Source organism: Micropterus salmoides, unplaced genomic scaffold (genome assembly GCF_014851395.1).
Source record: "Micropterus salmoides isolate LMB-PRFRI ecotype aquatic unplaced genomic scaffold, ASM1485139v1 Ms_hic_scaffold_12, whole genome shotgun sequence".
Taxonomy (NCBI): Eukaryota; Metazoa; Chordata; class Actinopteri; order Centrarchiformes; family Centrarchidae; genus Micropterus; species Micropterus salmoides.
In genome coordinates this window covers 29,318,768-29,332,761 of record NW_024040263.1, presented here as the reverse complement: position 1 = coordinate 29,332,761, position 13,994 = coordinate 29,318,768, and the positions used below count along the sequence as shown (strand labels likewise).

The 13,994-nt window shown below is 41.2% G+C and overlaps 1 protein-coding gene across 9 annotated transcripts in view; it reads right to left on the bottom strand.

Annotated features, from left to right (window-relative positions):
- Window positions 1-13,994, bottom strand: part of LOC119899738 (endonuclease V-like) — a 95,557-nt gene that overhangs the window by 52,680 nt on the left and 28,883 nt on the right. For 8 of the 9 annotated variants that reach the window (XR_005443904.1, XR_005443903.1, XR_005443902.1 and 5 more), the window contains exon 8: window positions 3,683-3,752. Coding sequence is in view for 5 of the 9 variants with exons in the window: in XM_038714428.1 (XP_038570356.1) it covers window positions 3,696-3,752 (57 nt within the window). In the remaining 4 variants the exon portion in view is untranslated. Of the gene's footprint in view, window positions 1-688; window positions 713-3,682; window positions 3,753-13,994 lie in introns of those variants that run through there. The other variant, XM_038714431.1, reaches the window with a different exon arrangement.

Here is a 13,994-nt window from a genome sequence, read left to right as displayed (position 1 = left end):
CCACTCAATCCAGAGCTGAATAGTACCTACAGCAACAAGCTGTGTCCTTGTACCACTCTAACTTTTTAATGAGAGCGTCTGCTCCCAACAGAGCTTGTCGGTCCAACCTTGGGTCGACTGGCTCCACAACATTTTCCATGACATTTTATAAATGCTTTTGAAAGGGCAGCAAAGTTTGTATAACAGCGTGAAGTTGATTGAAACAATATCCATAGCTAAAACTGAAGAGTCTCCGGATGATTTATTGATAGTTTGGAACTAAGTTACATTGATATTACAATCTGAGACTAACCTCAATATAATTCACAAACAAGAAAAAGCAAAAATTTAAGTTATTGTTTTCTAAGGGAATTCTGGTAGTCCAGTAGTCACGACACATACCAGATCCCACAGTTCAGAAGGTTGAAAAGCTTCATCCCACTGTTTGTTCACTCTCTCAAATATTTCTGTTAGAGGAGGAACTGATGATTGTTGGTTTCCACAGTCAGAATAACTCCCTTACAAGTGACTAACATTACAATATAGTATAACATGAAACAGCACAAACACAAGCTGCTATGGAAGGTCAAAGGAGAAGGGCAAGGAGTAAATGTAAATGCTGCGTATTTGTATAGTACCTTTATAGTCTTTTCGACCGCCAGGGGCAAATCGGGGTTCAGTATCTTGCGCAAGACCGCCGACCTTCCGATTAACGGGAAATCCGCTCCAACTCCTGAGCCACAGCCCACGTGCAATACAAAAGAAATGCCTCTAAATACAATGGATTTTTATCTTTTTATTAAATTGTAGTTTACTTTGTGCTTTGTTTAAATGGAGAATCATATAATCTGCAAACCAGCAGAAAGGGGGATAGGAGTGATGAGGCAAAAGGCCTGTAGTTATCAGTAAAATCACATTGCCGTTCAGCAATAAAAAGAAGAAGTTAAATCCAGAAGAAACCAGCATATCACTTCATCACTCTAAACACTGATAAGTTTTTATCCTCTTGCCTTGACTCCTTTCTTTTTCTCTCGTACTCAGGCATTGATTTTTTCACACTCTCGCTCTTTCCCTCCCTCCCTTTGCACCCCTGTTGTTTCCCTCCTCTGTTCAGATCTCTTCATCTCCTCTCCTGCTGCTCTGTCTTTCATGTCTCTCTCCTCTCTCTTTGACAGAGACAGAAACTCTATTTCTCTTCCTCTGCCACCCAGGGACACAGACCTCAGTCCGCTGTCGAGCCGCTCACTCCCCTAGACTATCTGCAGGTGAATAAGTTTGGTTTCTGTAGAGCTCTGGGCGACAGTACAGTAACGGCTGATTTTTTTACCTTCTTGCTCTGTCTTGACAAGAAAATCTGTTTTAAATAATAAAAAGCTAGTAACCTGTGCTCATAATGTGTCCAAAACTATGGCGAGTTTGTAGGTTTGAAAGCCTTTACTGCTGCTGTTTGTTCACTACATGTACAAATGAACTTCTTGCTTTTGCATCATATCTCACAGACCACAGTTATGAAAGACTGAGTTGGAAAACTGCTCACGTCATCCTCCCAACTCTAAGATATCACTGGGAGATCTCTCGTGTGGTGAAAATAATTACAGTTTCAAGTGTCAACAAACGGGTGACCAGACTGGATGGCCTCTACATCTAAAGGAAATAATATAACCTACTCAGCTAAAACAAACATGTTAAAAATGGCTCATTGAGGGTTAATTTTAAACTTATTAACCAATGTTGCTGGGCAATCTTGCCGGTGGCGTCCGACTATATTTTTAACGGATAGCGGCGGGGCGGGTGGCGGAGTGGTGGAGGAAGGGGATTAGTAGTCTTTACTCATTACCACTGACGGCAACATGGCCCAGCACCATTGCCCTAAAAGTTGCTCTGTGTATCATCAGCTTAAGAATAATACGTGAACTCTACCAAGTTGGAGGTTTTCCTGTTCTTCCTGTGCTTCTGACATGATTTATACTAGCATGTATTTATACTAGCTTTTAAAGCATCTTTAATAGCATTTAGCTACACGAGCCACACTCGTGGCCACAGTTCTGCTTGAAATGCAGTCAAATTCTGTAGGATCACTTAGTGTAGTTACTGTATGTTCGAACTTAAATTTGGTTGCAATTGCACATGTTCAAGAGTGATAGCACTTTCTGGCATTTCTGGCATTCAGCAATACGGTAGTACAACAGTATATTATAGGGACAGTATGGTATAACGGCATATAACAAGCCAAGGTCGATCCAGCCTGTGAGACAACCAAGTAGGCCCTCCACATGCTTAGATAACAAGGTAATGATGTCACATACAATGTGTTGTCCAGCTATAACATAAATTAAGTGATCACATGCCTGAATTGTATACTGTATCCCACCGACTCTGGCTGCCAAGGTACAGTGTGTCTGATTAAATGTGCCTGCAGCCTGTTGCGTGAGTAACAGGGTAAAGCTGGGTTAAGGCCGAGAGGAACCTGCTACAGGCCTGCCTAGTCAGCACAAAGCCTCTCTCCCTGTCTCAGTCTCTTTAAAGAGAGTCTGATCAAAGAGCGGAGTGCGCTCAGAGGATTCACCATGTCAGGGAGCTTCTGAGCGGATGAACACGGACATCCCATTATGTTTCCCAGCGGGGTAAGCTGAGGGATGCGAGAGTGCACACATCCGCGTGTGCCTGCGTGTGAGCAACTGTGAACAAACCTGCGAGTGTGAGCTCACACAAGCAGCTGCACTTCGGCCCTTGTTCGATGTTCAATTCTATGCACGTTTGAAAATACTTGGGTTTTGGAGTGTGGGCGGATGATGATTGAGTTTTCGCAGCGTCTGAGTATGTTAACGGTCTGCGGCTTTGATCGGTAATGAGGAAGATAGGGTCGAACTGAGCGGCGCTGCCTGTTATTTCAGATGAGAATCACAGGATCAAAGGCTTTTTCTCTCGTCATCATTCCTCCTCTCTTTCTGCCTGGGTGTCTCTGTTTAACCTCAGGCGTCCTTGGCTCATCTCTGCCCTGTCCACACCCCACAGAAAATGCAGAGAACCTGTCAAAGGCTCTTAAACTCCCCGCCTTGCTGCAGCAGGATGGAGGTGTGTACAGCCACTGAAACAGGAAGACTGGGGGTCAAGTTCCCATCTTTATGCAAAGAATTTAATCCCAACAAGCTGCAGGACTGCTGCTCTGTTGCTGACCTCTCACCTCCCTGCTAATAGGGGATACAGCTAAAAGCCCTTACAGAGATCAGGACCTGTGCTATGTGGACTACACAGACTTTGTATTGTATGAGTTTGATTTCACAGGTTTGATGTAATATAGTCTCTTGTTTTATCCTTCCTCTGTAGCTACGGTGTGCTCCAGCTAATTAGGCAGAAAGATAATGTAGAGAAACATTTTTTGGGGCAAATTCTAAAACAATCTCCATTTTCCTGAAGAGTGTTTATCCTGCTTTAAAATAAATTAGTTTAATTTAAACAGAAAATTAGATGAGAATGATTAGGCCTTCACCCAACAAACTTGACTTTACTTTAGGATTTGGGGAAATGCCTTAGTGAGTCACTTACTGTGGCTCTTAAGCCTATTTTAAGACGGTGTAAATGACTCCTCTCTCACAGTGTGTGACGGTACCACACATACAAGTTATTTGCGTGTGTGTGTGTGTGTGAGTGTGTACATCGGAGTGTGAGAACCCACATGTGTGATATGTATTTTGTCACTTACCTCAGTCTTTGACTCATGCATCTGTAGCTGGGAAGTGTGTGCGAAGGTATTCTCTGGAGCGACAGTCGGCCTGTGGAAGAGGAGAGGGTGGGTGAGAAAGAAGAAAGAAAAAGCAAGAGAGAGATTCCACATTTAACAAGTTGTCACAAACTGCCTTCAGTTGCTGAGCTGCAATCAGAGGTGAGCAGGAACGCCCTTACACACTTCTGAAGTTTGAAATGAAAATTAAGTGCCTTGATGCTGGCTTTACACTGAGCTCTTGCCAAATCTGACAAACAGCATAAATCACTGTGTCGGTTATTTGTACTAATGTTTCTGAGGCAGCACTGCCTTCTAAACATCATTAGGATAATAAAGCGCCACTACTCGGGTCCCCACTCTCTCCTTTGTGGTTCCATAAATGACACAAATGCACCATTGCTGTGGGTTACCGTCTCCATGTGATGATTCATAACAAACCAAAACTCATTCTATAAAGATATTACGTTCGTTAAAGGCAACATAACATCATAGTTGTAAAAGTGGACCACGTGTCAAAATGTAGCTTAAGTTCCGTCAGGGAGCCTACTATTAACCCTTCAACTGTTAATTTGGTGCTTGTGATCCAATCAGCTGACCCCACAACTTTGTTTTATATCATCAGCCAGGGACTATGGGACTATGTCAGAACTTAGGGATATTAGTGGTGTGCCCAAGGCTCCATATTAGGGCCTCTTTCCCTTATATATATGAATAACATGGCAGCTGTGGCTGTTTCTCGACATTTAGGTACCCTTGGTGAGATGTCCGTTCTGAGGGGACTGATCTTTCTATTGCCTAAACCTGCAATGTGGAGGTTTTGTCTCCCCCTTCTGACAGTGAGAGAATTACACAACATAGCTGTGGACATGCTTATAACATCTAGGCTCTTCCATACCGAGTAGCTGCTGTCACTATTGCTGCTAGCATAAAACACCTCACTACCATGGAGCTAAATCGGGGCCAAATGTTTTGTTAATTTGCAAAAAAAAAAAAAAACTATAATAGAAAAACTACAACTTGTAAGCATCTATTCAAAAGGGTCTATCTGCCATATCTTTCGCATCTCACTTGTGCGCTGGACACCATGACGAGTGAATACTGCGGTGCGCTTATTGTAATTTGTGGTTGTGGAAGTCCATTCTCAAAGTGCTGCTGCTAAACTGCACAATCTGGCACAGTTTATTGCTCTTACAGTGTAATTGGTGTCACGTGTTGTCCTAAACAGCTTTTTAAACAGAACTTTATCACTGGCAGGAAGAGCGCTACAGACACCAAATTTAAAAACTCCTGTCACTATCAATACAGAGAGATTAACATGGCGGTGATAGGATAGGCTTAATAGGATAGGCTTAATCAGCAAGTCCCACACTCCAGTGATATTCAACTTTATTCAACTCCACACAACTTCTGGTCTGTTTTCTCATCATCATATAGTCTGTCAATTAGTACTTTTACATGCACATTAGTCCCTGTTATGACTCATCCTGATTTTATTCGTATTTGGGATATTATATGGAACGTAAGCAACCTAGTTATTACTATTGCTGTATAATTCTAACATTCTCCAGGTTTGTGTCTTTCTACTCTACCAGCCTGTGTCATGTCTGTTTTAAAGAGCAGATATTTTCATTGCCTGATTTTCATTTATAAGTGTGCTGGCCACATTTCATAATCCAATATTTCTATTGAAATTATAAAGCTTCAGTGCACATTTAGCCTGCATTAAGCCTCCCTTTAAATTAGTGAAGCAATTCTGATAGCTTAATAGTTCTGCATTAAGAAATTTTAAACCACATAACAGCTTCCCTTGGATATTTTCCCATTACATTTTGTATATTGTCCGTAAATTGTAAAACATTTTGTATTCTATCCATGGAGTAAGCCAGTGTGTGTGTTTCATTTCAGAGATTTTATCATTATATTCTTTATGTAACTGATCAACGCTGCATGACCCAAGTTGAAACCTTTGCATGTTCATACATAGTATCCTGGTTATGAGTCTTATCCCAGCTTTTTTTCATATTTGGTCACCTGGTTATTCATATATCTGGATATAATGTGTAAGCAGTAGCATGAGTAAATGAACCATGTGGGTCTAAAGAAGCAGGAGCCAGCAGTTTCAAGAAAGCAAGTGTCTACCCCCATGGAGTCTCTCAGCATCAGATGTGTTGTACAGTGTGGGTTTATTTATAAAAGGCTACATTTATATAGCGCTTTTATCCAAAGTGCTTTGCAAGGTTTTTGCAGCTCATTTACCCATTCCCACACACACCGATGGCAGTGAGCTACCACGCAGGGTGCTGGCCAACCATCGGGAGCAATTTGGGGTTCAGTGTCTCGTCCAAGGACACGTCAACATGTGAAGAGGAGGAGGCGAGGATTGAACCACCAACCCTGTGATCGGTGCCTCCTGAGCCACGGCCGCGAAATATTTATGAATGAAATACAGGCATTGGATAATTCAATTCAACTTTATTTACATAGCGCCAACTCATAACAGAAGTTATATCACTGCACTTTTCTTACAGAGCAGGTTTAGAGCATACTCTTTGTAATATTATTTAGCACTTGGCGAAAGTGGCAAGGGAACTTTTAAATCCCTTTCAACAGGCAGAAACCTCAAACAGAACCTAGACTCAGGGTGGGCGGCCATCTGCGTCGACCGAGAGAGAGAGACAGAGAGAGCAGAAGGAAAGGGAACACACAGAAGAATAATACAAGTTCTACATAGAGATGTATAGTGTACTATATCATCAATGGGCATGCTCCTGAATATTATGTCCATTTTTCAACATCTTGGGACCATGTTGTTTGTAAAATTTGTATTCTCACTTTAACATGTTATTCCTTGGATCGGTCGGTGTGTTTTGTAGATGGATAAATGAATAAAACAAGTCAAATATCTGCAAACTGGTGGAAAGATACTAAGACTAATACTACTATTATTTGTCATAATGGCTAAAGCTAGAAAAAATAAGGACCAGTTTGATTATTTGTGGTCAGTTTGTGCTGTCTTCTTCAAGTTCAAGTTCAAGTTTATTTATATAGCACATTTAAAAACAACACTAGTTGACCAAAGTGCTTTCCGCAATAGACAACAAATATACATTTCTTATATATAGAATATACATTCTTCACCAGCTTTTGATCAATGCTTTGATCCAGTGAAGCTGTTTGAGTTCCTGTCTCCTCTGATCAAACTGCTCTACACAGTTATGTGATGCTAGTTATGCCATTAAGATGTGAATTAATGGTAAGGACCTGTGTGTGTGTGTGTTTGTGTACAATATCATCAATGAGCATGTAATTGTGATCACAGAAAATTGTTATATTATTGTTATGTCATTGTTATACACTGGTCATAATGTTGTACACAATATACCTTGTACTCAACATTGCCATACCACCAAGGAAAATTTGTGTTCATGTTTAATGCCTTGAGTAAATGCTCTAGCCAAAAGCATTTTCACTGCCTGGAAATGTTGAATCATACATATTATGGTTGTTCAGACTTAGACATATAAAGTGCCTGTGGTGATCTGAATGAGTGTGGCAAACAAGCGAACCTGCTGTACTGTTTTCTGCCCCTGTAGAGATCACTTCTCCCCACCTATTGGCTGAGTGCAAGAGGCGGTGAGAGGCAGATTCAGGCACAAGCTACAGCTGGAGGAATGTCAGAAACCCAAAAACAGAATGAAACAGAACAGCAGGTGTGAGACTGCTTATTTACATATCGCCATAAAGAAGAATTCTGCTTAGGGCCCCATAGCTGCTTCAGCTGGGCTTGCATGTAGGCGTGCACACGCAAACACACCAAAAACAACAACAGTAACACTGGGCCATCCACCTCATCTGTCACTCCCTGCTTTAGGGACACCCACTTTGTCACTATAGTATTCATGATCTTCGGATCAGCTTATAGTCATGCTAGCAACAACTCCAGTGTGTCAGCTGGTTGGTCTTAACAAATATTTGATGGATTTCCAGGACATTTTGTATAGACATTAATGTTCCCCTCTGGACGAGATGTAATAACCTCAGTGATTTCTGACTTTTCATCACCATTATCAGGTACAAATTTAATTTGTCCAATATTAAAAAAACACAAAATGAAAACCAAATTCCTGCAAACCTCAGCTGTAAGCTCAAGCTAATTTTCCAAGGACAGCAAAACAGCAAATGCTGTTCTTTCGGAGAGGGTTATGTCAGAAACGTCAACATTAGGGTATGCTAATCCGAGGCATAATAGGATTTGCAAATTTGCGTTCAGGTCGAAGCGGTGCTATTAAGTTGTGGCTGCGAGTGCTCACACAGGTCTGAATGACATTTAACATGGAAGGCATTCATTGTACTGTTGAATGGACTTGAATAGAACATCTGCATCCCTTTTCATGGAAATGCTTACTGTGGGATAAAACCTCACTGAGCTTATCAAAAGGAACCCTGGAAGAGTTTCATAATCTCAAGAATTTCAAACATTTTAACTACAAAATGTCATGATTCTATAAATAGGCGCAACAGTTCGATATTTTGGGAAATATGTTTATGTAACTGGGTCATTTGTACAATATTGTTACCTTTTGTTAAGATAACTACACAATATCTGTCTAATACCTGACAACGACAGTAAAGATCAAAGGCACCAACTCCTTCATCTCCAATATAAATTCCTTTAGACTCCTTCACCTCTCCACTTTGTACAATTCTCTTGCTTTTTTCTTTAAGTCTTTTTTCAGATATCAACCTAATCTATCCTAATACATAAGTTTAGACATGCTTTTGTTCCACACAAAATCACTATGTCTGCCTTTATCTGTGTTGATTGTAGCATATTGGTACTGATAAAACTTGTTTTAACAGCCTTATGCTGATAAACTGTGTGTTTAAGAGTGGACCGTTTTATTTGCATGAAGGTTGAGCTTTTTGTTGTATGCCGGTTTCACTCAGTCAGCCATAGAGCTGGTAGGTGGATTTTAGCTATTGGTTGTTGTTTCCCGCTGTTTCAGGTCTTTGTGTTATGCTAATATGACAGGCTGCTGGTTCCAGCTTCATATTTAAAAAACTTAAAACCCAAATAGTTAAACTCTACTTTTCACCAAATCCTGGCAAGCTGACAAAAATATTTCCAATAAACCAGCTTCTTCTTAGCTCTTGCAAAATGTATTTACACAGCCTGGCTGTCTTGTAATTAGTCAGTGTGAACCTAAACAAACCTCATAAAAATGCAATACAGATAATTTCGCACCATAAATTACCGCTCTGTGTGTACCTGACAAAGGGGAAATGGAGGGGGAAAACAGTGGTACATTGAAAAGAATGAAACACAGCTGTGTTGCTGCAGAGCAAAGAAACCCCTTGACTGAAGTCTGATCACTTCTCTACTTGTTTCCTCCGGCCACAGTCCCTGGCAAGGTGGAAATGCACAGGTGAACAGATGTGCACTGCTGGCTCTCTGCAGGGACTTTTGCTAAATTCAGCCCCACCTCCACCACACACACACACACACACACACACACACAGTTGTCTGTCCTGGCTTTGGGCCAGTGGCCTGGGGCAGGTCTTTATCCTCCACCCCCCAAAGCCCCTTAAGCCCTACAGCTATGGCAGTCTGCTATACCCCTTCTTCCTTTCTATGTCGCCCCTTCCTTTTCCAAATGCACCTTCCCTCACTTACGTTTTTCACACCAAATCCTTTTTATCACTCTAATCAGTACGCTTTCTCCTCCAGATCTCTATGCTTCCTTCTCTCTCCCCCCCACCTCAACCCACTATTTCGCCTCTCATCTACACCCTCTCTCACATATCCACCCCAGGGCTGCTCTTTCAACTCTCTCCAACCTTCCTCCAATCTCTCTGTGGAGGTCCAGAGTCCAGTGGCTGCAGCACCAGAATGTCAGACAGCCATATATTAACATTTAGACAGCCTCGGGGCCCAAAGGGGAGCTCCGGTTTAAATCAGTCACATCCTCTCTGCACGTTTAGAAAAGTTCTGCAAGCTGACTGGTTCCGCTGGCACCAGCGGAGCACCGGTGTCAATCTTCACGGATGTTTTACCCTGTGAGTTGTCCGACGTGACTTTTATGGCTGTGTAGGCTTCTCTGTCTTTCTCTCCCTTTTTCCTCTAAGACTTGTCTGTTCGCTTTAAATTCCACTAAAGACATTTTGTTGTTTGCCATCAGTGTCACACAAATGTGACATTCTAGCTGCTCTAAAGAGAACCACAACTAATGGGAAATGTACGTGAACCATTGTAATCAATGGGCTGAAACTACAAATTATTTTTAATGTTGTTAATCTGTTTTTTATCAACTGTCAATAAAATGTTCAACAAAATGTGAAAAAAATATGAAAAGTCACAGTTTGCCAGAGCCCAGGGTGACGTCAAACAGCTTGTTTTGTCTGACTGACAGTCCAAAACCCAAAGATGTTCAATTTACACAGAAAAGCAGTAAATCCTCCCATTTGAGAGCCTAGGGCAATATCGGTCAGTCCAGCACCCGGTCCAGACTGAAATATTTCCATAAATATTGCATGAACTGCCATGAAATTTGGTCCCCAGAAGATGAATGCTAATGACTTTGGTGATCTCTTGACCGTTCCACTAGTGCTTCCAGCAGGTTAAAAGTTTAGTTTGTCCAATATTTTGGTTTATGACCAAATACCTGCAACACAAATGTCATTCCCATCAGCCACTGTATCTCAATAAACTAAGATGGTGAACATGGTAAACATTAAATCAGTTAACCAACATGTAAACATTGTCATGGTGAGCACGTTGCCTTGCGAAAGGCAAGCAAAGTCCAAATTGAGCATGTCTGCAGACTTTTACGATCTACAACACATGGTCTAAATTGTATGGTGCAACTGCATTTAAGGCATGTCCAACTCAAATTTTGCACCTGAAATGGCGCATCATCTGGGCGCAAAGTACGACGCAAGGGGATTGTATTTAATCTCTTAATTAATCATAGTAACATGCATTAAACCAATCAGTGTCATCTCCCATTCTCTTTAAAAGCCAGGTGCGCCTACGCCTGCACCTGCAGAAGTGTCGATGTGATATAAAAACTTTCTTTGATCATGAAGCCTAATGTTCGTCTACAGTTCTGTGGTTTATCACTGAAGTGTATGAACTACACTGCAGACTGACTCTTTATTAACAGTGACAAACAGATGCTCTTCTCCTCTATGAAACGTCTGTATCCCCACAGCTGTGCATTTCTATAAACTATGATGAACTGGTCATCTCTCTCTCATCCAGACACTGTCTCTCCCTCTTCATCTCCGTGCAGTGCTCATGCACTAGTCTGTTGTTGACGGTGTAGTTGCTGGGGCTGCTTTGACATATATGTCTGCTGAGGTGTAACATGTTCTCAAAAGGTTGTAAATTGTTATTAATAACTAGTTATCCTGTCCTCTCCGTGTCAGCGGATGGGACATGAGCTATGAATGAACTAAAAAACCTGAGGATGTTTTTCAAAATTTTAGGTAGTTCTTATCACACTGATGTTTAAGTGTCTATTTAATAAGTTTTAATTAGTTATATGGTGCTATAAAAAGGGGTTTGATTTCATCACTGACAGCTCAAACTGTAGTTATAAAATGGACAGGACGGACAAAGGGAAGTCTCTAGAGGAAATCAAATTAAACTTTTAGCTTCTGTAATACATTTTAGACGTTCTGATGATGAGGACAGTTGCTTTACAGCAAACAATTTCAATGTATGAACCTGGAATGTATGTGTGACCTTTTGGTCATTAGATCCTGACCGATCCAGGTCAGGAGGTTCATATAATCACTGTAGTCATGCTGCTGTGCCTCGAGCATAAATGCAAACAGTGTCTCTCTTAATGGGGACACTCCACCCACAACCCACCCACTATTAATCAGAATGTTCCTTTGAAAATGACAACTGCATTGGTCGGAAACTAGCAATGACACGCTGGTGGGGCAAGATGGGGCCCTTAAGTCTTGTTGCTTGACAAATGACAACAGATAATCCCAACCGACTATACCCTACATGTAAATGTAAACAAACTACTATACAGCAGCTTACTTTGATAATATTTTTTCTAATTTAATAAAATTTCCTTAAACCATGCAGTGTATAATACTGCAGAAAACTAATTTCATTTTTATGAATCAACACAGCAGCAGCGCGTTTGGTTTTTGATCAGCCCAAAAGGACTCATGTCACTCCATTACTCAGTGACCTCCACTGGCTCCCCGTGGCCTCCAGAATCAAATTCAAGTCACTAATGCTTGCATATAGAGTGACTACTGGGTCTGCACCCATCTACCTAAACTCCATCTAAAACTCATCTCTTCCGAGAACACTTCCTCTTATAACACCTCTAACTCATAACCTCTAACATGCACTTCCTGTGCTCTTCTTCTTCTATCCCCTACAATTATCTTGTATTGATTGCACTTTTTGTTTTGATTGCACTTTTTGTTAACTGTTACTTCCTTCCCTAGGTATCTACCCCATTGATGTGATATGTGCTGTGAGCTCTTACTAGTATTTATTGCTGCTCTTACTAGTATGTATTGTCAGTTGTAGATCTGTAGTTGATGCTCTGTTGATGCTTGTATGTTGTTCCTCAAATGTAAGTCGCTTTGGATAAAAGCGTCTGCCAAATGAGTAAATGTAAATGTAAAAATGTAAGACAACCAGTATCAACTTCCTTAAATGAATGCTCCATTCTAGATTAAGCCACAGATAATTTTAATTTTAATTTCTTTCTGAACATATTTTATGGATTTTTAAAGCTTACTATGTGTAATGTGAAATGTGTCCAGTGACAACCCCATAGAAAATTCTCACCTGCACAATGTGTAAATTAGCAAGTGTTGTGATGTCAGTGTGGTGTTTTCAGATAGCTGTGGTTCCCCCAAGTGGCAGTAAAGTCATTTAATGCAGCTTTAAAAGAAGCCTGATGCCAAGCCACCCAAAGCCTGGGGGTTTATGTCCTAAAATGTTTCTTAGTGTTTCAGTTTAGTGATTCAAAAGGATATGCTGCTGACTTAATTTTTGCTTAATGGCAGATTCTTCATCTCAGCGGGAATAATGATGATAAAAATATAATTATATAATTATAAAATAATAAATTAATAAAACCAAAATGCAACTTACCTACCTAAACATAAAACTTGCTCACATACATGAAAAATAATATCAGTGAAGGGGGATCCATGTAACCACAAACAAGCACTGGAAGTTTCTAGTTATATCTTTTCTCACACACTACTTTAAAGTCATATTCTGTGTAACTCTGGAAGACACAGAAAATAGAGACATGTTATTATTCTTGCTTGCTGGGACTGCAGAGCAGAAAAAGGGAGGAGCACAGTGAAATCCCTGTAAGGATAATTCTTCGTAGTTAGCGAGTCTCGGAGGTCTCACAGAGTCTGGTACTTTTTTTGTTGCTGTCGGCAGCCTCGTTTGTGTGAATCGGCATGTGTGTGCGTGCGTGCTGGCGCGGCTCCATGTGTATGTGTATATGTGTGCGTGCTCGCTTGTATGAGCTGTGTTTGTGTTTCTGCAGAGGTGACAACAACCAAAAATACACAAGCTCTGCAGGCCTGAATTATTCAGAGAGTGGAGATGGAGCAGCGGGGGGTTGGGGGTGGAGATGGATGGATGGATGAGAGACGGCGGCGACTGAAGAGAAAAACAGTACAGTGGGGACGAACAAAGTCGGGGAGAAGGAGGAGGTGAGAGAAAGTTGAAAAAGCGGGGACTCATCAAAAGCATGCCACGCACAGGCTGGTTGTGGTAACATAAGACAGAACACACCCACCCACATACACACACATACAGAAAAACATACATTTTGTTATGGCCTGCTGGGTTTCAGAATTAATTCTTGCATCTGCAGCCTGCAGTGTTAAAACAAACAAACAATAAAAACAAAAAGTCTTGCTTCTTACAGACAAATATATCCCTGGTCCATCAGCCCTATCTCTCTCTGAAACACACACACACAACCACACTGCATGCCCCGTCTTCCCCCATATAGTCACAAACAAAATGCATTCCTGTCTCTTTTATTATATGCATGCGGCTCCCCATCACCCATCACTCACATTGAAATTCCATCTGTTTTCACAATCTGGGAGTGCAGCTGTGGAACTTTTACATTTCCTGTCTTCCTGCCCAGCATGGGGAGGGTGGGGGGTATGGAAACCCAAAATGGAGCATGGAGCCACATTTATCACCTTTTAGCAAGGCAAATAGTACACATCCAATATCCAAAGAGCCTGCAGGGAGATTGTTTTAATGTTTCCA